The following is a 22,165-nucleotide window of genomic DNA, read 5'->3' on the forward strand; positions in this document are numbered from 1 at the left end:
AATGTAAACAATTTCACCTTTACTATCAGTTTATAGCTACATTCAACATACATATATACATATAACACATTTTATTTACATTTTAAATTAGTTTACAATATCCAAAATTTCAAGAACCTCAGGCTCTAAGTTACTTCGTTTTCTTTTAGGAACACTCCTTACGGCTCGCGTACACCAAATCCGTCATCGGCCGAATTATGCTCGGACGTTGTCGGCCGAACTCAGCCGATAGAACCAAGCACATAGAAAGAAAAGAGAGTGCGTACACCACTGAAAGTGACATCGTCCGTTGTAGTACGTTGACGCCCGATAATAACCGATCAACCGGCATAATCCGAACTTGTTTGGATTTTTCGTCCGTTGTCGGGTTGATTTATACATAGATATTGCTAAAAGCTTTTTCTTTCCAAACATTGGCGGTATGAACTTTCAAAAATATAAATTTCTTTAAAATATTCCATTAAAAACAATTATTATATGCACTTCAAGTTTCGCAAAGTCAGTCTACAGACCGGCAGCGACGTTTTAGATCGGAAGCAGTGTATGCAGACGATCGTCCGAGAAAGTCGTCCGAGTAGTTCCGACCCGATGTCGGCCGATAATTCGGTTTTAGTGTACGCGAACGGTTAGCTAACCTTTAAAGGCTTGGCCACACCGGAGGGTATGCGGTAGCGGTACGGGTAGAGGTAACGGTACTTGTATGAAAAAAATTCCAAACTGACATATCAACGTTCAGGTGTGGAATTTTTTTCATACAAATATCGTTACCGCTACCCGTACCTCTACCGCATACCCTCCGGTGTGGCCAAACCTTAAAGGCTTGGCCACACCGAAGGGTACATGCGGTAGCGGTACGGGTACTTGTATGAAAAAAATTCAAAACTGACACATCAACGTTCAGATGTGGAATTTTTTTCATACAATTACCCGTACCGCTACCGTATGTACCCTTCGGTGTGGCCAAGCCTTAAGGCTTGGCCACACCGGAGGGTATGCGGTAGCGGTACAGGTAGAGGTAAAGGCTTGGCCACACCGGAGGGTACGCGGTAGCGGTACGGGTAGCGGCAACGATATTTGTATTAAAAAAATTCCACACCCGAACGTTGATGTGTCAGTTTGGAATTTTTTCCATACAAATACCCGTACCGTTACCTGTACCCCTAACGCGTACCCTCCGGTGTGGCCAAGCCTTAACGGTACTTGTATGAAAAAAATTCCAAACTGACATATCAACGTTCAGATGTGGAATTTTTTTCATACAAATATCGTTACCGCTACCCGTACCTCTACCGCATACCCTCCGGTGTGGCCAAGCCTTTAAGGCTATACAACACCGGGTACATGCGGAATTTTTTAAATACAAATATCGTTACCGCTACCCGTACCGCTACCGCATACCCTCCGTTGTGGCCACGAAGGAAAGGTATGGGGTAGCGGTACAGACAATTGTATGAAAATATTCATGCCTATTACAGAAGACACAGATGCACTGCGGCGGGCGAGTGAGAGTCACTTTCACATGATTTCGTATTACCGAACCCGCCACAGTGTGGGATTTCGCGAATTTAGCGGAATTTAATTCGAAAAATGACTTGTCTTGTTTGATGCCAAAACCGGTTTTTCTTAAAGCTAATAGATTGTAGAAAGTGAAGTGATAATAAAAGAATTGATAGGTGGGGCGTGGGGATCATGATGTAAACAAAAATAGGGGTATTCTCGATCTGGTGCAACAGGCCTAGTAAAAATGTAAAATTTTATTTTTTTACAATAGATCGTAACGATCATGGGGATCATGGTGTAAACAAAAATAGGGGTATTCTCGATCTGGTGCAACAGGCCTAGTAAAAATGTAAAATTTTATTTTTTTACAATAGATCGTAACGACCCTTTTCTTATCTATAGTAAATATTGAAGCATGAATGAAATCCATGATGTTTTTTTTAACAGGGTTGTTCCTCCACTGTTGCTTCTTCTTTTTTTCCATTTTTTATAATTTAATTCTTTGTTTTGTTCGGGTTAATTAATTTTCACAAATTATTTTACATCAAAAGAAACTAAATTACGGGACATGAGTGCCGACAACCATAATAAACAGAATAAAAAAGACAAACTGTTTATCATGGGCGACGCGACGGTGAGCTGCCATCTGTCAAAAATAATTTTACTCTATTGTATTTTTATTTTGCAATAGGTCTAGGGTATAGCAAAAGTGCAAGACTGTTGTAAAATTTTAATCCGTATATTTTGTTGTTGTAGTGTTGTAAGATTTTACACTTTTGCACTTTTGCAATGATACAAGACCAGTTGCATCGGATCGTGAATACCCCTCATAAAAATAGCTTCGAAGTTGCAGTTGGCGATTTTTTTTCTGTTTATTTGGTGAAATAGATTACTTTGCTCTTAATTTTTTCTCGTGCGTTTGGTGCTTAGAGGATATAATATATGGAGTGCTTGTGCTGTTAGTTCCGTGAAGCTTTTATAGAGGGCTCTAGTTTCTTTAAGTTTTTCGATGACTGCATGCGTCCATTTTATTTTCATTTGATGGCTGTCATCAACAAGCTTGTTTATTTACAGCTGCAGAACCGGACTCGCACTGAAAAAAGAAGGCAGTGACCCCTATCCATGCATATGGCGTTACAATGTATTAGGTATAGGAACAAGCACTCCATATATTAGGTGTGTTTTTTATTACCACTGGGCTTAACTGGACAAAAAAAACGCATCGGGGCTTAACCTCAAATCTTGGCAGCACTGTATATTTAATGTTCAGAAAACACAAGACACAACAAATATTTAGAGTTGTCATATTTTTCGCTTTCGAGTTTTTCCTTTATTTTCATGTATGTTTTACAAAAAAAATACAATAATGTATGCTAGTAAACCTAGTTTAATACATTTTATCATTCCAAACGTAAGTTTTCACGTTTGTAAACAAATTCTAAACAGTTTCTGAAAAAATTAGTTTGGTAGCACAGATTTAAAACTGTTCAAAAAGTTAAGCCCAGAGAAATCTCCGGGCTAAACAACTAAGCCCACGGGGCTAAAGTGTTGTTGTATTTAACATGTAAATTGCTTAGCCCCGACTGCGTTTTTTTTGTCCAGTTAAGACCAGTTGTAATAAAAAACACACCTATTATATCCTCTAAGGTTTGGTGTGTGTTTTAATAAAAGTTTTATTTTTGTTTATATTTTCTAAATATCAAGGTATAATTATGTAAGTAATTTTTTATTTCACAGGTTGTTTTACATTTTTGTTTTGGTGATTGAAGTTAAAAAAATGTGTTTTTTTTTCTATTTTTGTTGCTTTGTTAGAGCAAAACTTTAGTTATTCCGCGTTATTCCGCTTAGAGACAATATTCAATGCAAGAATCACTAAAATTTGACACCCCAATTTTGTTATGATATATATATTTTTTTTTTTTTTTTTCTAAATGACCATAAAAAAAAATGATGGCATACCGTAAAAATCGAATAACTTTTTGGGATTTTGTTAGAAGAAGAATGTTATATAGAATTAGAAACTTTTTTATTTCACAGGGTGTTCAAACAATTTGTGAATTTGATTTTAAAATAGTTCCAATAAAAATACAGGGTGTTCAAATTCAAAGTTAGCAGTAAGAAAAAAAAAAGAATTAAGTTATTTAAAAAATTAAAAACGGAAACTATCAATTAATAAAAAAAAGTTTTACATCTGATAAAGGTTGTTCCAATTATATTGATAAAAATAAATTAATTAAAAAAAAAAACAATTGTTTATTTTTCGAGCAATAGTAAGTGCCTTTAACGCGTATTTTTCACAAAATTTGATATTTGACACAATGACTGATCTTCTGCATAGGTTGCTTAATACTTGAGATCCTTATTTAGCAAGCCTGGTACATACGGTAGCGGTACGGGTACTTGTATGAAAAAAATTCCAAACTGACACATCGACGTTCAGATGTGGAATTTTTTTCATACAATTACCCGTACCGCTACCGCATGTACCCTCTGGTGTGGCCAAGCCTTTAAAGGCTTGGCCACACCGGGGGGTATGCGGTAGCGGTACGGGTAGAGGTAACGGTACTTGTATGAAAAAAATTCCAAACTGACATATCAACGTTCAGATGTGGAATTTTTTTCATACAAATATCGTTACCGCTACCCGTACCTCTACCGCATACCCTCCGGTGTGGCCAAGCCTTAAAAAATATTCCACACCTAAACGTTGTCGCTCTAGTTTGGAATTTTTTTCTTACAATTACCTGCACCGCTACCGCATGTACCCTTCGGTGTGGCCAAGCTTTTACATTTATTTTGTTCGAGTACGAGTGCCAATTCTTTCTTTAAATAATTTACTTTTCGTGTTTATTCAATGTTATATAACCTGTTTTCACAGCAGCCCAAATGAGATAATTTCGCAAATTAGGCCAGTTCAAAATTCAAGTAATTTTTTTTTTCTATGCAATTTGACATTCGAAATGAGATAAATTACGAAATTATCGCTATACAATTAAAGTAAAAAATACCATCCCTTCGATAAATTGGACATGAACTTTATAAATTTATAAGAACTGCTTATAAAAGATTGGTGAATCCGGCTATTAGCCAAATAAAAATTCCTATTTTTTAACTATGTGTGTGTGCATCCACTTCTTCTTTATTGAAAATATCTTTGGAAATTGACAGTCGGCAAAAAATTGAAAAATCACAATTTTCATTATTCATTTGTTTCTTGTTTGTACAAAAAGACCGGTGTTATTTCTGTTTTTTTCTGAAATCTATACTTAATTTTTACGTACCGTACCACAACGAATTCTATTTTACATTCCATAAATCGACTGACAACAAATAATGGCATCGGCATTAAGTATTTCCGGCAGAGCAAGTATTCATAGAGAGTCTACTCCGGGGAGTCCCAACTCATCAAGAAAACTTGCCCAAAATGATGACTCCCAGAATAATGACTCCCAACAAGAACTTTCTGATAGTCTTGATTCAGATGATGAAAATACAACACAAAATTCTGAAAAACTACTTGTTGAACCAACAATAAAGAAAGGGCATTTAAAGAAACGAATTCAACCGAAAGCTAATGTTAATTATACTCTTGAGTCTGCATATTCAAGAGATGATGGTCAACCTTCAAGTCTTGTAAATAAGTCTAATTTTATTCTTATCTTATTTATTATAATTGTTCCTGTTGCCGTTGGTATCTATTTTAACGCTTCTTGGGTATCAACAAGTGACCAGTCACCAAAAAAAGTTTGTTCTTTCAAAGAATTGCAAAACAAGTATCCCAAAGAGGGAGAATACCTGTGGCATAATATGAAGGTCGTAAACGAACATATTCTAAACAATAGGTGTGATAAACCTGCAGTTTTTCTTTTCGTACATCACGACAAGCAAATTGCTTTAAAAATTATAAAAGATATTGCTCAAACTTCATCTCGTTGCTTTGGTAAATAAATAATATTAGGGGTATTCATGATTCGGTAAAATTGCAAAATTTTATTTTCTACTAGATACTACAACTATAACAGACAAATTTTGCACCATTCTATTTTTTTGTTGCAATAGGGTTAGGGTAGGGTGGGTGCACCTATTTCTGAACAGCTCGTCGGCAGAAACCAAAATTGTTCTAGTCACAAAAAGCAAATTTTACAGGGGACGATTTTTAAGTTTAAATTCATTGAAAGCGATATTTTTGTGCTCGTCGGTAACTTAAGTTATGTTTTTTTATAAAACTTACTTCATTAGTAAATACATGCTATTATTTAATATTTTTAAAAAACTAAAAGCCCAAAATTGGACATAAAACAATTTCTATACAGGTACGCACTTTCCTTAAATAAAAAGTGGACTTATGTAGAACAAAATATGATGGGACTTAGAACAATCAAGAACACTCGGGTGTCATTTTAGAAGGCTACTTACCTGTTTTTATTGTTCAATGTCCCATTAAATTATATTATCTGCTAAAGAAGTTATTTTAGACAAAAACGGTTTTCAAATTCGGAAAGAGCACCCTCAAATTAGTAAAACTGCATCATTATCTCATTTTCGGTAAAAAAAAGTTGATTTAGAACAATTTTGTTTTTCGCCGACGAGCTCTAGTAGCCGAACACCTTGGACGTATTATATCCATTCCTAACACTTTTCATTTAAAGATGTAAAAACAAACTGTTTTGTTCTGTTATTTTAAATTGTTCGGTAATAGGAAACCAAATTTTATGAGTTTCCTTTCCCCGAACACTATTTTTCGGTTCACTTCCCAAAAATATACCCACATCATGCATCCGCAAATGTTGGAGTCTTTGAATGCCTCAAGAGTGACTACCGACTTACAATGAGGGAATGGATCAGTTTAAAAAGCAACGAACAATGGAAAATAGGTGACATAAACAAACTTCTGCGGACTGTTGACATAGGCTCGGATCCCATTTTTTTTTTTATAAAAATATATGGAACATTTTTGTTTACCCTGAAGGTTCCATATTTTTTTATTTAAATTAGTTATAAAAGAGTGTTTATCTTAAATAATTGAAGACAATTATTACAATTTATGGTGTTCCAGGCATCTTTGTGTGCAGAATTAGGCTGGTGAAAATGACATTCCTTCAATTTTTATTTTTTTATAATAAAACCTTTGAACTTATAGACACAATCTTATTTTTTTATAATAAAGTATTCTTACACCTTTCATAAAAAAAATTATTTTACTTTTTTTTTCTTCAATATATAATTTGAATTTTTTTGAATACTTTTGAATTTCCGTTAACTGTTCGGGTTTTGGAGCACTCACCCTATATACAAAATTGTAGTCTGTTTGGTTTGGTTGTTTTAGTGTAAGAAAATGTTACACTTTTGCAAGAATACAAACCCATTTGTATCGAATAGTGAATACCCCTATTGAAAACTAAAATTTCAACATTTTAATGATATTATACTTTTTCCGAATAGATTCATCGCAAATCATACAAAATATTGACTTTTCATCGAAAGAAGCAATAGAAGATTATGGTCATGTTATTGCAACTTACAAGGATACTATCAAGGAGGGAAATGTTATTTTAATTGCCAATATCAATGAGGTAATAGCTAGTTCTATTAGGGTGGTATGTTCTTAAATATTTTCTACTTTGTAGATTCCTGGTGAAGCGGCAAAAGCTTTACATGCCATTTGCGATACAGTAACACCTTTGGTTAAAAAAGTTATTATTTTGCTTTCATTGACTGCTGAACGAAGAAATAGCAACGGTAAGTTTTGGCGTTGTTTTGTTGTTAGCAATTATTCCCTATAAAACATTATTAAGCTGCCTGTTATCACAAGTTATAACTTTACATTTTTTAACTTGGCCAGTCGATAAATAATCTTCGAATGATTACTTCATAGGCAATTTTATTAATCACTTCAAGCAGACAGTGGCAACTTCCTTAATTCACGACTGGCAATTAACAGAACTATGTGTCAAGGTCTCATTAAATTTATTAATGCCTAAATTGATCTCCATTAAGTCGTCTCTAACTTCCTTTCGAATTTGTTGTAGATCATCTTCAATCTAATCACACTAATTCAGTTGGGATAATCCGCTAATTCTAAGACGAAATCCGCTAACGCGTTAGCCCATAGTTGATAGCCAAAAAATTTGTCGTTTGTTGACTATCCACTATTGCATTAGCCGATTCCACCCCACTGGTCAATCGTTGATAACTCGCTCTAAATGTAAGATTTTGTTTGCTTATTGACAAAAAACGAACCATACATTTTACGTAGGACATATTCAGTTCGAATGCGTCAATAAAGTTAGCATGCTTTTGCATATGTAACCCAATTTCTGAAATCCTGAAGATATATCTTTTGATATTAACGTTCAGATCTGATCATTCTGATGCTCTCAGTTTTAAAATAATCGTATTATATAATTATTTTTTTCACTAAAATTTTTAATTTTTTTAGAAAAAATCATTGATACTGCCGAGAATGCATTAAGGAAACTTTGGCAAGATAAAATTAAGCCAAATGAGTTGGATCCCATAATTACACGAGTAACTGATCAAGTTTTATTACTTCAGAGCACTTAAAATTAAGAGCCAAAAGAACACAAAAAAAAAAATTAATTTAAGTTTGCATTATTGAATAAATTTTGTATTGGGAGAATAATATTTTTTTTAAACAATTTTTTTTCAGTTAAAAGGTATAACCTTGATATGTTTCATAAATTTATCGTTAATAAAGAAAAAAACAAATTAACTTATATTGTGGAATTTGTTTTTTAATTACAACCAAGCAGAAATGATATTTATACGATAACAATTGAAAGAATAACAAATATAGTTTTACTACAATGACTATGTATTTAATCGGCACCATAACTCTAGAAGAAAGACTATCAGACCTATTGTGAGTATCGCGTGAAAGAGATTCCACACCGGAAAATTTTAATTTCACTTTTCCCATATTGAAGTTTGAATTATAATAAGTTTTATGCTAGTTTTAATCGTTTTTTAAAGCAGTGACTTTGTCAATTTCATTTTTAAAATTAAAATTAAGGGCACAAATCAGCTTTGCAGGAACTTCCATTTTCTTACATTAACCCTTTCGAACCCAAGCTATGAAAATCAATATTAAAAAATGTTTTTTTCAGTATTATCGTGTCAAAAACATCACAACTAAGAAATATGAATAGCAAAAAGTTATGTTCCAAAATAATAAATAGCAAAACTAATGTGTTATTCTCATGTTACATGTAAGTAACATACACTACCTATGACCACCAAAAAACGTAAGACAAATGAGAAAATAACTTTATAGAACAATAATGCATGCTAATTCTTCTAAGCCAAAACACAAAACACTTAGGTTAGGTTAGGTAGAAATGGCTGTCAGGAAAACGACTGACACACTTAGACCACTTATTGGTCCGTTGTGATACCATGATTTTGCAATGAAATTTCTCACTAATTAAACCAGTTGGAGCTTTTAATGAAGCGGTGAAGGTTGAAGATGTCAGTATTTATTAGTTCACTAGTATCTTCAAAGAAATATTTTTCCAAGTATTTTTTACGTCTACTGGAAAGGGCAGGACATGAGCAGAGAAGATGTTGGATTGTTTCTTCTTCTTCCTCATCAAGGCAACTTCTACAGAAGTCGTTAGAGACTACGCCAAGTCTTATGGCGTGTTTACCTATGAGACAGTGTCCTGTTAAGACACCTATTACAGAGCTGATATGCAATCTGCCTAGAGACAATAAATTTTTTGAACGTTTTGGATCTAGCCTAGGCCAGATCTGCTTGGTCTTTTGGCAAGTTATAATGTTTGACCATCGTGTGTTTGTTGCCTCTATAGCTTCTTGCTTCAGCATGAGTTTGCACGTTGCGATTGGTATACCAATATTTGCCTTGTTGGGTAAAATTGGTATTAGAGTTCCATTTCTGGCGAGTTCGTCTGCTTTGCAGTTTCCCAGAATATCTCTGTGACCCGGCACCCAAAAGAGGTGAATGTTAAACTGTTCTGACATCTCCATGAGAGATGATCGACAGTCGTGGGCAGTTACGGAGTTTGTGGAAACCGAAGCTAGCGATTTAAGGGCCGCCTGGCTATCAGAGAAGATGCGGATATCCGATGTAGATATCACGTTTTCTTTGAGCCAAGTCAATACTTCTTTAATCGCCATTATTTCCGCTTGGAATACGCTGCAGTGATTAGGGAGAAGGAAGGAGAGACTAATATTAAGTCTATTTGAGTAAACCCCGCCACCCACTCCATCATTGGTTTTAGAACCATCTGTGTAGAAAAGAATTGAATCATCGCTCAGAAACTCGGCATTGTCCCATTCTGATCTATTTGGGATGGTGACTTCATTGATCATTGTGGATTGATCCGAATGAATTCAGAATATTTGTGTGGCCAATAGAGGTATTGGTCCATTGAGAGATGGCTTGGAGTCGAATAGCAGTGCTCGCGGCCACTTGCCTGCTGAATATATCTACAAAACACTTTCTGGATAAACATTTTTTATATCTTTTTTTCAAAATTATGACCATATATAAAAAAAAATGTTTGCAAAAAAATAAAAATGTGGAAAAATTAAAAGTATAATATTTGACTAACTTTTTGTAATAATCCAGTAACTAGGCATTATTATCTTTCAATTAGCCATAGAAACCTAAAAAATTATTTGATGGAATATTTTTTACGAATTTTTTAAGATATGTTACATAAGAGTAACGCTGGTACCGAAAGGGTTAAGTTAAAATTGCTTCTGCAACTACTGTCTAGATCAGGCATGTCAAACTCAGTGGTTCCTAGACAGCGGGATCTAAATTTTGATGGGCCGCAAAAAAAGTAAAACTAAACAGATTTATAAAAATAAGAAGAATTATAACATTAATGATTTCTTCCTGATAACTAGAATCTCTTCTTTACTACCATTTTGTTTTTCACCAGACCAAGGTGTAAGTTAGGCTGGATTTTATTTCTCTTAATAATAAAAATATCTGCTCGCATCCGAAGGCTGTATGAAATTTGCAAACGATTTTTAATTGCAGTTTTAAATTCTCCCAAATCTGACTGAAAAAGACTCATACAATTCGGTCATATCCACTTCATAGAAATTTGGAATTTACTTCGGAGTCACACTAAAAATCGCATGCCTCCATTTCCATATGATTCGACATTTATTCTAATTTTTATGAAAAAAACACAAAGAATGCCATACCTAGGGCATTCATGATTTAACCTACCTTTGGGTTAAATAAGAACGTTCGCTTCCTAATTCACGATATCTTATAAATTTATAAAAATTTGTTTTATGCCTGGTACGCAGATCGAGAAAAATTTTAGCATATTTCGAACTTTAATTGGTCAAAACAAACTCATAAGATACATTTTAGCTCCTATACAAACTGTCGAAAAATTTTAGCCGAGCTAAAATTTATCTGAGCATCTTATTGATAAATTTGTATGGGACCTTAAATTTAGCTCGAATCTGTGTGAAGAAGTTACTCGTTGTGGGCCGCATGCCGCAAGTTTGACATGAATGGCCTAGATCTTTTAATTCTTTTTTTGTTTTGCAACGGTCTGTAACGCTTGAATTTTAGACCGCCTTACCTCTGGTATACCAAGCTTTTCAAAATAAGAAACGTGTAAATGGCGGTTAAGTTACATTAAATAAAAATTCTTCTTCGGAACTTTCCAGAAGGTTTAAAGGGTTTTTAAAGCCAATTTGACGTGATCAATGAAGTGAATTTTTTCTCTTTACTTGAATCCAATAGCAGAATAGAGTGTATTCTGTTTTGTAATGCTCCATTAGATTGCAAGGCACTACTACCGCAAAGTATTTTATCGTACTCGTCTAGTCCTTTGTATGTTTTACATAGCAATTTTGTACAACTTCATCACGTTATCCCCTTTGATTAAAATTGAGATCATTTCTAAAACCCCGAATTAAAACAAAAATAATAATAAGACAGAAACCTTCATGTTTTACAATTTTTTTGTTTTATTTTCCAATTTTTGTTGTATTTTACATGTTTTTTTTTTTTGTTGTTGTTTTTTTTTACTTCACCATTCCATGGTATTATGCACTTAAATTCAAATTTTTATATTTCTACATCAAGTGTATAAAAAAAGGATATATTTATTGAGTGTTAATTTACATCCCTTAAGATTGAATGTTATTTTTTTTTTACTTCAGTTACCCGGTTAAGGAATCTGGTGACAATTTTTATTTTAACCAATAAATTTGTGATTTAAAAAAAAATAAAAAGTAAATATAGATAAAAAAAAATTGTATGCACGCTTTTTTTGTTGTTGTTTGTTTTAAATTCTGACTTAACATTGCAATATTTTTTGTTAGGGAAACAATTGATTCTTAAAATATATTCTCTTTTTTTTGTTTTTGTTTAGAGTAGAATATTTCTATATGATTATGGATATTTTATATAAAAAAAAATAAAACGAAATCAACTCAAAAATATTTTTAAAAAACCAAGTATACATACAAAATGTTGTTTAGTAGTTGACACCAATAAGATATTTTTTTTTTTTTTTTCATTTCATTAGTAGTTGTTTTTGTTTTTATATATTTTCACACAGAAAAATCTAAAATAATTGATTTTCTTAAAACTCAGGCAAACTGTTTTTTTTCTTTCTTTCTTATTTCGCTGGAACTATATTGTAGAATTTGGGAGAAATGATGGTTTTTTTTTTGCTTTTTTCTTTTCTTTTTTTTCTCATTTAAATAAAACACAAATAATGCATTACATATGAATTTGATTTTTGTTTTCTTGTTTAAAAATTTCTTATATGTTTGTATAATATATTTAAAAAAAAATAAAAAATAATAAATATATAAAGAATTTCTTTAAAAAAAATTTAAAACAAAAATATATATATAAAAAAGTCCATCAGGTGCTACGATTTAGAAGGAAAAAATAAAATACACACGATGCTGGGTACTACTTTTTTTTTCTAAATATAACTTCAATTCTTGTAATGCATATTTGTATTAAATTTGAATTTATGCAGAACTTTCAGTTGTTGTGTTTTGCACTTGTTGACCAGCGTCCTGCTGTTTTTTTGTTTTATTTAAGTTTTTTTTTAAATGTTTGATGATTGGTTGTAATACACAACATTTTTGAGGGGGAACATAACCAAAAAAATAAAAGAAATAAAAATCAAAAAAAATTAAAACAAAATAACTTAAAATAGAATTAAAAGTAAAGTTAAACGAAAACAATGTTTTTTTTTTAGCACTCGATTGGTGCAATTTAAAAAGTTACTTAATTATGTGACGATCAAACGTTAAGCTGCTCCTGTCGAACGGCCTGTTCATCAGCAATAGGTATCTAAGAATTAATTTTTAGACATTTTAATTGTGTATACAATGATCGTTCCTGATATTTTGAGAAACAACAAAGCTTAAAGATGAAGGACACATTTCGAGTGAAATAGCTTAACGTTTTTTTTAGACACTTAATGCTTGGAATATATAATTATGTATTGTATGTACGTAGTAATGAAATGGAATGCAGTATGTATTTTTATTTTTTATATTTCTTTTTTCACTTAAAAGTTTAATGGGTCGCGTTTTTTAAACTCTAATTTACCTGCTGTTGGGGTTGTTGTTCACCTCCATTTGAATTACCCCCACCGTTGTTTTGCTTCCTGGGGTTGCGTCGAGTGCGAGGATTACGCGGGGCATTTCCTTCTTGACCACCTTGGTTGTCTAACAAAAAAAAAGGCATTATTACAAACAATTCAATGAATATTTAAAATACAAATTCGTTCATACAATCTTCATTACCACCATCCTCACTGCGAGGACGACGTCCACCTCCTGGTGGTCCACGATTACCAGAGTTGAACTTACGTCTGAAGAAACGTCTTGGTGGTGGTCCACCGCGACGTTGTTGGCCGCCCTGACCATCTCCTCGATGACCGTTGGATTCAACATTTTCGTTTCCACCCTCACCTCCACTGAGTCCGCCATCGCCGCTCTGATTATTTACAGAGCGTCTTTGTTGACGTCTTGGCCCATTGAAGTAGTTATTGTAGCCACGTCCACCACGACCACGGCCTCCACCGCGACGGTAATTTCTTTGTGGACGTTGCTGCTGTTGCTGCTGCTGTGCCCCACCATCAGTGACCTCACCTTCGTCACCGGTCTCAGCGTTGTTTGTGTTACGACGCTGTTGTGGATTGCGACGGCTACGATACAACCATGAACGGTATGTACGTTTCTTGTCGGCCGCAAATTGACTGCCACGAACAGGCTCACCAGATGGACCAGTCACATTGGCAGCTTCATTGCCCTTCTCTCCAATTACTACATCAAACTCAACCAGCTCACCATCGCCTACGGATCTAACAGCCTTCTTGGGGTTGTTCTTGGCGATAGCACTTTGATGAACAAATACATCTTCTTTAGTATCGTTACGGTTTATAAAACCATACCCACTCTTGACATTAAACCACTTTACAGTTCCACTTACTTTGGTGGCTATTTAAGAAAAAAAAAAAATAATAATATAGAAAAGTTGTTAGGTATGTTATAATATGAGAAAATGTAAAATCGTCAAATAAATGGGATTTGTATCGGACAGAATTTTTGCAATATGTATTGAATGGAATTCTGTAAAATCTTCTTTTTCATTTCTTTATTCTTCCGGGTTTGAATCTTATTATTAAGTGGTCGGTTATAACGATCAGGAAAATGAATTTTTTGAAACAACAATAAAAATAAACTTTATTTTATAAAGAACGGGCCACAGACAAATCTCACAGGCATAGTTTCGTCAAATCTCCGTTAATACTAAGGGTATTCATCCAACGATATAATTTTCCACTTTGTAGAAATATATAAATGTCCGCAAATGGTTTACATGATCACCCCACAAGAAATATTTGCGTAAACCTTTACTGTAAAATTGGCGATTTATGGATTGTATAAAAATTTTTTTTTTACAATTTACGTATTTTGAAATAACGATATCTTTTACACGATTAGTCAAGAGAATAAAAGTGTCAAAGCATTTTGTATTCATACGATGAAAGCTCCATTTTAATTAATATCGAAAAACGATGAGTTTAAGTTAAATTGGATACGAAGAACATCATTTCTAGGAGTTTTGTCCCAACCATAAAAATGGTTTTATTTCAAAAGTGCCCTACCTTCAAAATATCAATTATTGTCAAACTAGCTCTTTTATTAAATTAAGTCCTTTTTTATGGAAGGCTTTTTTGAAGGTATGTAGGTTATTTTTCAAAGTCAGAGCATCTCTTCAAACTTATTTATTTGAAGGTAGGGCATTGAACCTCATTCCACCCCTGATAACGGCCCTGAATTTTTTTAAGTTATTAAAAAAATGTCTGCTGGTACATAATAAAAAAAGAGTGTTAAGAAATAAACGGCGATTGTTATTGTTTTCACAGAACATACCAGATATTGTTTAAAAAAGGTTTAGGTATTTTTTTTAATTTACAGGCCAATTTAATTTTTTTTTTTTTTCAAAAATTTTGGTAACCTACAAGAAATTTGGAAAAAGTTAAACAAAGTTAATGCAAAATAACACTACTTGTTCCCGCAAAGCAGTCTTCACAAGCTTAACTTACTACACTTATACTGACTACCGTGCTGCTTTCTTCTAAAAATAAACCCAGAGTATGGGTGAAACTAAATATCCCATTATTCGACCGACAGTTAATTTCACTATGCCAAATACATTTCTTGCAGTAGTTTTAGTAAATGGAAACTAACCTCATGTTTGTAAATATCCCAATTTTGGGGAAATTATTGAAATTAAATGAAAATTTCAATCATTTCATGTCAACACCACCAGAAAACACATTGATGTGAAAAAAACATTTTTGTGTTTATTTGACAAATAAGAACCACAAGAAGAGGCAAGTTTTTCAAATTCTTATTCGACCAACAAAAATTTAATTCGACTAACTTCGGGTTATTTTCTAAAAGGTTCGTATCTTAGTAAAATTTTAAATAATTTTAATAAATCGCTTAGGTTTTGCATTAATTAGAAAAATATTGATGTGCAAATACTTTCCGCGGTATGTCTAATGTGCATATAAACTTGTTAAATTATTCCAAAAAAAATTGTTTTATGGTGCGTTTAGTTCATACAACGAAAATATGCAAATTAGGTACAAACTACAAACATATGCGCAGTCAATAACAAACATTAATCTACGATTCTTTGTTTTCATTTTTAATTTCTTTATCTTTTGCTTTTTATATATAAATATGATAGTAAATTTTCAAAATTCAAATTAAAATAAAAGCGAAAGGGTTGTTTTAACCTTGTTTTTATAGTCATTTAATGCGTCGTTTTTTTTTTGCGTGAATTTCATAACCGGTTTAAGAAATAATATTCTCAACCGCTCTATAAAAAAAAACACCTTGCATTTTGAATTTGAATTGAAACAAGAAAAAAATTATGTAAAAATAAATTTTGTATTTTCCATATCAGACACGCAGAGAGCACTCGGAAAATGTAATCAAACCACAAAAGGTGTTCGTTCTTTCGTTGTTTTGCCGGTCAAATGGAATAGAAACAGCGACAGCCTCCCCCTCGATATAATCGTATTAGAAATGAAACAAAATGGCGGTGTCCTTTTTTTTATTTTCGGAAAAATCAATACGTGAAGAAAAAATGTGGCCGCCCGCCGGTATGTGCGTAACCCCATTTTTTTTAGGAGGTATTTGGAGCGAGGTTATATTTTATTTTTAAATTTTAAAATTTAATATAAACTTACCAATAACTTCTTTTGGTGGCGCAGCCGGCTTTGGTTGAGGCTGATTTCCAGATTCGTCAACTTGCGAATCGTCTTGCAATGGTTGCTGTTGTTCAGTAGGTATCTTCTCTGAGTCTGCCATTTTTTCACAATCGGATTTTCAAACTTGAATTCCTTGTTTTAGCGTTTTTTGATTGTTGAATAATGTTTTTAATAGCTGTTATTATTGAGGGACTCAACTACTGTGTTGTTATTTATTTATTTGAGTGATGGATGGTAAAAAATCACTCTTCCAATCCTTTTTCTCTCTATACGATGGTGTTGTCCGCTTTCCAGATCTTACTCGATTGACAAAAATCAAGATGGCATCTTTCCGCTAGAGGAATATTTTTTTAGAGATATAAGTAGTCTGGTATTACTGGTTTTGGTATTACTGAAGTGATGCCAATATCAATTTTTCAGATTTTGAAGATGCTATAAAAAACCTTAGGCTCAATTACATCAGAAACTTTTTGCAAAACTAGAATTTTTTTCAAAAGCATATAATGCTGGATTTACATAAGTCTGCATTTCCAGATCTGCATTGAAAGGAGACACAGTATTTAAGAACGACAGATGTTGGATAGAGAAGAGTAGATGAAAATGCAGACATCTTTACAAATGCAGATTATAGGAAGATTATGGCTAAGACGAACATGTTTGTCTTCATCAATGCCTCTCCTTCATACGTACGGATTTCAGGTATTATATCTATCCCCCCTTACTTTTCTGCATGCAGACATATGTAAATCCAGCATAAAGTGCATTCCTATAGCCAAGAGTAGGTGTGTTTTTTCATTACGCTGGGCTAAACCTGCCAAAAAAAAAAAACGCATTTGGGACTAGGCAATCTACATGTTAAGGTACTCACATACCACCACGAACGACGACAAAAAAACGATGCCGACAGAAGTACCTGCGTTCCTTTGGAAATATTTATCTACTGCTTAGTACTTAAAACTACTTTGAACTACTTTTGCTATACTGAAAAAGTAGTTCAAAGCAGCAGCCTTAAGTACTAAGCAGTAGATAAATATTTCCAAAGGAAAGCAGCTAATGAATTTAAAACTGGAACGCGTCAACGTTCAGATGTTGTCGCCAGAGTTTTTTCTTGTCGTATCTCGTATCGTCTACATAATAGGGGTATTCACGATCTGGTGCAACAGGCCTAATAAAAATGTAAAATTTTATTTTTTTACAATAGATGTGAACTCCCCTTTTCTTATCTATAGTAAATATTGAAGCATGAATGAAATCCATCACAGTACACATAATAAGGTAATATATTCCGAACGTTGTCAAAATTTGTTTGTCAAAAATGGGCACCAATCTGTCAGGTCGGCCTTTAATTTTAATATTTCAATCGCAGTAAACAGGAAATTTGTTTTTGTTTTAATTTATAAAATGTCATTTAAAAATATTATAAATTGAAAAATAACAAATTTTCTTCGTGTTTCATCGCGGAAAATGGTAAATAATTGTTTAAAAATTAGTGGTGTGCGTGGTTTATCGGTTTTTGTGCGTTTTTCGTCGGTATTTTAAACAATTAAGAATTCGGTAGCTGACATTGGTCGCCAAAGTGTCATGTTTTGACAATCTGGCGACCAATGTCAGTTCGGAATATATTACCTTTTTATGTGTACTGTGGAAATCCATGATGTTTTTTTTTTTTTTTAACAGAGTTGTTCCTCCACTGTTGCTTCTTCTTTTTTTTCCATTTTTTATAATTTAATTCTTTGTTTTATTCGGGTGAATTAATTTTTAATTTAACATGACATGTTAAGGGCCAGTTGTACAAATATTTAATTCGTGGATCAGCAAATTTTATCTTCTGAAATCGGTAGTAAATCTGAGGCTTAGCACTGGTCCTGCTAATTATACCTGAGATTCAACTTTGATTCAGGCATGGATATTTGGCTGTGGATTATTTACTCTAGAGTAAACTCTCATTAGCAAATGGAAAACAATACAGAAGATACAGGTACACTGTTTGAAGTTTATTTGACATTTCACATTTGACAAAAATCAAAACATCTGATTTGCGGTTCCATGCTTCATATTTCTTCTAGTTTTATTTTTTCCGGCATAAAAAACATTTCAAAAATGAATCAAATAAGAAATATTCTCAAAAAGAATTACTTTACCAACAATCCAACCCAATTATTTGTTCTAACAAGGAACATTTCCTTGAATGTCATCCATCAAACACAGAAATCCTATCCATCACCTGAAGATGAGGCTCGCAAAGAAATAAAAACTGCTCTAGACATAGAGACAAGTCTCTTTGAGAATTCTTCAAAGTCCTTTCAACAAGCTACTGCTCCAAGGCAACTTCTCAAAAATGTTCCAAGGCGAACACGTAATCCCTTCCCAAGGGAGAAAAAGAATAAAGAATCGATGATACCATCTCTCCCTGTTTCAACGCCTCCCAAATTCAATGCAAAAACATATAAACCCACAATTATCCAAGACAAAACACTTGGATTGAGTTTTACAAAACTCAAGCTAAATGATCCGATATTAACCAATCTCCTTACAACTGTTCGATCAAGTAAACGACGCACAAAGAACCGTCAAATTATCATGGAGGGTAGACGATTGATTCTAGAAGCTATTTCCAGTGGTCTCAAACTGCAAACTATCATTTTCAGTCAAAAGGAACAATTGGAATTGATAAGTGATAGCATTGGACCATTGAGAAACAGTATTGAGATCTATAAGGTACCACAACATGATTTGAAAATCTGGTCAACATTGACAACTCCGCCAGGATTGTTGGCGATTTTCGAACGTCCATCGGATGGGAAACTAAACTGTCCGCCCGACAATGAAATATTACCCATAACTGTTATCTGTGATAACATTCGCGAACCCAACAATTTGGGTAGTATAATTAGAACTTGTGCAGCTGTTCCTTGTGAACAGGTAATCGTCTTGAAAGGATGTTGTGATCCTTGGGAAACTAAAGCTCTGAGAGGCGGATGTGGTGCACAATTTCGTATTCAAATTAAAGATGACATCGAATGGAATACAATATTGAATCATCTTCCGGATGAATTCAAGACATTTGCTGCTGAGAGTAGTTTAGATAAAGTAAAGAATTACAAGTTCTCAAATCCAAAAAAAGAGTTAATTAAGCCATATTTTGAGGTGGATGGAGTGAGTCCACATTATGTTATTATTATTGGTGGGGAAACTCATGGAATTAGTGAGACGGCTTATGAGTAAGTTTTTTTAATTTGATTTTGTTTTTGGAACTAAAATTGTTTTTTGTTATGATTTCATTTACAGTTTTGTAGATTGTGCAGGAGATAATGGATCGTTTCTTCATATCCCTCTCGCTGGCGGTGTAGAGAGTCTGAATACAAGTTGTGCACTTTCTTTGATTTTATTTGAAATTCGTAGACAAACGATGAATGCCGAAGCTACAGATAAAACAAATGAAATAGATAAAATTATTGAATAAAAGAAATATTTAATTTAAATTTACGGTTTTTAATACTGTACGGTAGCCGAGATTATTAGGCTTTGTTGCTCAAAGTATATATGTATATGAAAAACTTTAAAGCAGGCAGTCATCCAAGCATTTCAGATCGGAGGCGAAGGAAATTGCTGGACAAACTTCTATAATTACTGAGGAAATATAACTTTTATTTACTAGAGACTAGACCATTCTGTGTTTAGTTCAAAACGGTTAACAAACGGTGCCAACCTTTAAACACCAATTAAGGTTAAAAATCATGATCGTCGCTGATAAGCGTACCTACGCTCACAAGTTCGATTATGAAAAGCTTAAGTGACTAAATTTCAGTTTTAGATATCTCAAAGGTTGGTTCTGATTCCCCAAATAATTATTTCGACACATTAGATATGACATTAAAATTGTATGATTAGTTGATGATGAAAGTGGAACCATTGGGTTTGTTACTTTTAAAACGACAACAGTGGAAAACAGGGGGTAGTAATACTGTAATCCGATTATCGACAGACGATATCGTGTCGACGATAGTCTTGGTTAACTTTAAAACAATAATCACTTTTTATTGAACGATATCATTTTGACAAATGAAAATTGGCTTTCTTTAGGCCAATTATCGTCAAATCGATATCTTCAGAACTAGCGCTTAGACAAAAGCTAAATAGGTCTTGCTTTTGGAGCATTTAGCATTTACTAATAACATTGCAAACGCAAAAAACAATGGTTGAAATATGTGCAAAGTGCTAATGGGGATTCAATATTACACCAGTAAGTTGTAACAAATTTTTTTTTAATGCATTAGCCTTCCATTCCAAATTAAAAAAAATTCTTATTGCAAATAAAAAAAAATTGCATTAAATAAAAATTCAATGCAAAAAAAGGGCATTAAGTATTATTTTCATATTAGTCGAATTTCTTAGAATTTTGACTACTTGGCTTTACTATTTTATAGTTGAAATATCTAATGTCCTAATGAAAAACCAAATAGTCAAAATTGTAAAAAAATCGCCAAAAATAATTAAAAAAATATTTATTGCACAAATTTTATTTAATTCAATTTTTTTATTTGCAATAACATTTGTTTTTAATTTTTTGTAAATGAATGAAAGATACTTACGTTATGCAAAATTTTTGGAATAAATAAGAATAAATTAATCAAACACGAATATTAAACTATTGAATTTTAACGAAATGACATTTTAATTCTCATGCTTAATTCAAAAACTGCGAGACCTGACGAGAGCGTTTCGGTTTTCCCAACGTTTTTCATTTTAATTCAATGTAGTGTAATGTTATGTAGAAAATAAAAACATTCTGAGTTCAAACTTGGGATAAAAACCTAGGGTAGCAGAAGAAGAGGCAATAAACTTGTCAGGTTGATACGACTTTTTAAATTGGGAAAACTCTATTCATATAACCAGTTTGGGATAAACAACTTCGATTATCTTTTTGTCGATAGGTATTCCAGGGTGGAAGGTGATTGTTGATCATCACAATAAGTACTTTTGCTCCACGTAAGGTGATTATCAAAGTGACGATCACCTTTTTATTATAGTTTGTGGGTGACAGGTATTTATGTGTCACTTTCATTTTCTATTTTTATTGCAATCCTTAATACGAACATTTTAATTCGCTGAGTAAAATATGGTTTCTTGTGAAGAAAAAATATAAAAATATTTAATATTTATTAAGAAATAAAAAAAAAAAAAATGGGCACCGGTAGGGATCGAACCTCGGTCTTCCCCGTGTGAGTAGAATACTCATCAAAATCTCTGCACTTCTAGGGTTTTGGTGATCACTTTACTTAGAGCAAAGAATAGGTGATGGTCAAAAGTGACAATTAACTATCACCTTAGCCGATTCCACCCCAGTTCTCATGTTTCCTCCTAAAAATTATGAAAAACACAAGTTTTTAAAAAAAAATCTAAATTCAAAATATTTTAATATTTAAACTTGCGCCAAACCCAAAACTGCAATTCTATTTGTTATTGTGATTATTTTTGCTGATACATCGCAAGCATATAGTTTTCTTAGTGAAGATCCATAAGGTTGGCAAATCAATTTCAAATGTAGGACTAAATAAGAAAACAGCACTTATTCTTTTGAGGAATTACATACCTTATGTTTTGTTTATTCGGTTGTGTTAAGTTTCTTTTTTTTACTAGCCGTGTCTTCATTGCAACTATCTCCTCATTGAATTACTCATTTCTTATTACTTTGCCCGTCGTCATACCAATAAAATCAAATCTTCTGCCCAGTAAATCACGCGAAAAAATTAGTAATCAATGAGAAGTTAGTAAAAAAAAAAATAAAGAATTAACGGCTATTATTTATATAAATGTATACATATATTTAAAATTTTTAATTAATTAATATAGCCTTTTTTCAAAAAAAAAAAAAAAAAAAAACAAGA

The 22,165-nt window shown here is 32.9% G+C and overlaps 3 protein-coding genes across 5 annotated transcripts; 2 read left to right on the plus strand and 1 right to left on the minus strand.

The window, feature by feature from the left end:
• The first annotated feature begins 4,680 nt into the window (after nucleotides 1-4,680).
• Nucleotides 4,681-8,237, plus strand: LOC129911325 (uncharacterized). Its single transcript, XM_055989082.1, has 4 exons — nucleotides 4,681-5,440; nucleotides 6,943-7,073; nucleotides 7,128-7,239; nucleotides 7,940-8,237. The coding sequence occupies exons 1-4, from the start codon at nucleotides 4,834-4,836 to the stop codon at nucleotides 8,062-8,064; spliced, it is 975 nt and encodes a 324-aa protein (XP_055845057.1). The 5' UTR covers nucleotides 4,681-4,833; the 3' UTR covers nucleotides 8,065-8,237.
• Nucleotides 8,238-12,050: 3,813 nt separating this feature from the next.
• On the minus strand, nucleotides 12,051-16,601 carry LOC129910079 (Y-box factor homolog). 3 transcript variants are annotated; one of them, XM_055987335.1, is made up of 4 exons: nucleotides 16,257-16,601; nucleotides 13,279-13,986; nucleotides 13,094-13,212; nucleotides 12,051-12,552 (listed from the first exon to the last, which is right to left on the minus strand). In XM_055987335.1, exons 1-4 carry the CDS (start codon nucleotides 16,375-16,377, stop codon nucleotides 12,505-12,507), a joined length of 996 nt encoding a protein of 331 aa, XP_055843310.1. In that variant the 5' UTR covers nucleotides 16,378-16,601; the 3' UTR covers nucleotides 12,051-12,504. The 3 variants fall into 3 exon arrangements, with proteins under 3 accessions (XP_055843310.1, XP_055843308.1, XP_055843309.1); XM_055987333.1 differs by having other exon boundaries at nucleotides 12,051-12,555; XM_055987334.1 differs by lacking the exon at nucleotides 12,051-12,552 and adding an exon at nucleotides 12,609-12,832.
• Nucleotides 16,602-18,295: 1,694 nt separating this feature from the next.
• On the plus strand, nucleotides 18,296-19,759 carry LOC129911898 (rRNA methyltransferase 3, mitochondrial). The gene is made up of 2 exons (XM_055989900.1): nucleotides 18,296-19,498; nucleotides 19,566-19,759. Exons 1-2 carry the CDS (start codon nucleotides 18,324-18,326, stop codon nucleotides 19,738-19,740), a joined length of 1,350 nt encoding a protein of 449 aa, XP_055845875.1. The 5' UTR covers nucleotides 18,296-18,323; the 3' UTR covers nucleotides 19,741-19,759.
• Nucleotides 19,760-22,165: the final 2,406 nt, after the last annotated feature.

The sequence above is a fragment of the Episyrphus balteatus genome, chromosome 2 (genome assembly GCF_945859705.1).
Source record: "Episyrphus balteatus chromosome 2, idEpiBalt1.1, whole genome shotgun sequence".
Lineage (NCBI taxonomy): Eukaryota > Metazoa > Arthropoda > Insecta > Diptera > Syrphidae > Episyrphus > Episyrphus balteatus.